The sequence below is a fragment of the Salmo salar genome, chromosome ssa23 (assembly GCF_905237065.1).
Source record: "Salmo salar chromosome ssa23, Ssal_v3.1, whole genome shotgun sequence".
Classification (NCBI taxonomy): domain Eukaryota; kingdom Metazoa; phylum Chordata; class Actinopteri; order Salmoniformes; family Salmonidae; genus Salmo; species Salmo salar.
Genome location: NC_059464.1, coordinates 18,236,706 through 18,239,042, shown reverse-complemented (window position 1 = coordinate 18,239,042; position 2,337 = coordinate 18,236,706). Strand labels below are relative to the sequence as shown.

The 2,337-nt window shown below is 45.0% G+C and overlaps 1 protein-coding gene across 1 annotated transcript; it reads right to left on the bottom strand.

Moving 5' to 3' along the window:
- Window positions 1-676: 676 nt before the first annotated feature.
- On the bottom strand, window positions 677-1,370 carry LOC106582572 (piggyBac transposable element-derived protein 4-like). Its single transcript, XM_014165797.2, has 2 exons — window positions 1,145-1,370; window positions 677-996 (listed from the first exon to the last, which is right to left on the bottom strand). The coding sequence occupies exons 1-2, from the start codon at window positions 1,365-1,367 to the stop codon at window positions 677-679; spliced, it is 543 nt and encodes a 180-aa protein (XP_014021272.2). The 5' UTR covers window positions 1,368-1,370.
- Window positions 1,371-2,337: the final 967 nt, after the last annotated feature.

The window sequence follows — 2,337 nt, the reverse complement described above, 5'->3', positions numbered from 1 at the left end:
TTGGCCGGTGTAGGCCATCATAGGTAAATAATAATTTGTTGTTAAATGACTTGCCTAGTTAAATAAAATAAAACATATGACCATTGTTTGTTTATTTGGTCTATTCAGCATAGCTCTGTTCTGCCCTGCCTTGCCCCTTTGTGGAGCTCAAAAGTTAGTTTCTTACTGTTATAACTCAAATCTGTGATTTTGTCAATGCAATAAACTATTTTTATAGCTGTGTTTATTACGTTATTTGTAATATTGTTTTATTGCTATATCCTTATATTGTATTCTAATTAATAATTCCTCTATATTCTGTACTTTCAGAAACCACAAACAGTATTTGCCATTATCATAACTGGAACTGGACATCTTTCGAGCTGAAGATTGAGGACAGCTTTTGTATGCTTAACGTTCTCTCCTTAACAGTTTTACTGGATGGAAACACAGCAAGAAAACACATAGGCCAATATGTAATAGTCGTCTATTTTATTGAAGTATTGGTAGTTGGTTCAACAACAACTTGTTTTACTAGAGGACAAAACATTGAATATGCATAACCCATATTTAATATTCATGCAGTGACTGAACAACAACTGCATTTCCACCCCCACCTCTAAAGGCATAGTATCATGGCAGGTAACCTGTCAAGTCACCTGTCAGGTCAGTCAGTCACTTATTGCTGCAGATGTGCTCAATAATGCTTGAGCATGTGATACTCCTCAAAGCATGGTGAAATGCATAGAGGTGTATCACAAGCTAAACACATGTATTTTGTCATCTTCCTCTGCTTACTTCTCCTGGCGCCAGACAGGCAGACTTTGCAGTGCCTCCGTGTGCGACTACCTTGAGCAGCAGTTTGAGGGACTTTGCAGGGAAAATGCCGTGCAGTGAGGCGTAGGGGATTGTCTACAGCAGGGCGACCCCCAGTGGAGGGGCGCCGAGGGGTGTGGTGCTCCTCCAACAGCTCTCTCATGAGGTTCTCTCTGTATTTTTGGTAGGTAATTACTTTACCTATGAGGGAGTGGGGAGGATGAGGAAAGTTAGAGGATGATGAGGCAGTGGGTAGGTTGGTGAGATATTGTCATTGTAATTGCATAATGGATTTGTATGTGAACTGTACATCCAATTAAAAAAATACCTTGTTCAGTAATCATCTCACCTGTTAGTTGGCGGTGAACTATGCTGCCGTTGAGGATAGCAGTGTCGATCAGCTGTAAAAATATCTTCTTATACCACTTGGTCGTTTTCCGAGTGCATACCACAAAGCTGTTTATCATGTCCGCCTTATCCACGGCCCCCATTTTGAGGTTATAGTCTAGCACACAATCTGGTTTTATCTTTCTCTCTCCCGTCAGGTGGTCCACCTTCCCTGTGGCCGACATGGTTGCTGTATGGACAGTGGAGAGGACATGGACGTCTCGTTTGTCATGCCACTTTACTGCCAGCTGTTGACCATTCTCCTGGAACTCCACCTCCCCTCTCTGAATCTTCCTGCATCCGAATGCCGGCATCCCCTTCCTGTTCGACCTGACTGTGCCACAGGCCCCTGTGCTGTTGGAGAGCAGATGCTGGAAGAGTGTGGGACTGCTGTACCAATTGTCCACGTACAAAGTGTGTCCCTTGCCGAGATGAGGAGCCAGCATGGTCATCACCACGGACCCAGACACCCCAAGCCCCTCATAATGTTTGATGTCAGTGGTAGACCCTGTGTACACTATAATATCCAGGACATATCCTGTCTTCACGTCGCACATGACAAAGAACTTGACCCCAAACCTGTGCCTTTTGGAGGGAATATATTGACGGAACGCCAGCCTACCTTTCCATAACATCAGGGACTCATCAATGCATAGGTCCTATTATGGCACAAAGACCCGACCAAATGCTGATGTCAGGCTGATAAGAACAATTCTTATTTTGTATAACGGGTCACTTAGGATGGCAGTAGCATTGTTGACGAAATGCAGGCATCGCAGCAGAATTAGGAAGCGGTCTTGGGAAAAGAGGGTGGCAAAGAAGGGAGTTTCAAACATAGGATCTGTGCTCCAGTAGTCTCTTAGGGAGTTCTTCTTTACTATCCCCATGAGGAGGACTGTCACCAGGAAGGTATACATTTCACTAATTGTGGTTGTTACCCATTTAGCGAGTTTCCCCCTCACTCCTGGCTCTCTCTTCTCCTGTAGCTCCAAGGCATAGCGATTGGTCTCCTGTACCATGTTTCCCACGAGCTCCTCTGTCAGAAACAACTTGAAGCACTCTGCCTCAGTTGGAAATGGCAAGGGGCGTTGCACTCCAGACTCGGACTCATCAAAGCAAACAGCAGGGCCAGGAGGGGTGAAATGACTGGCGGCC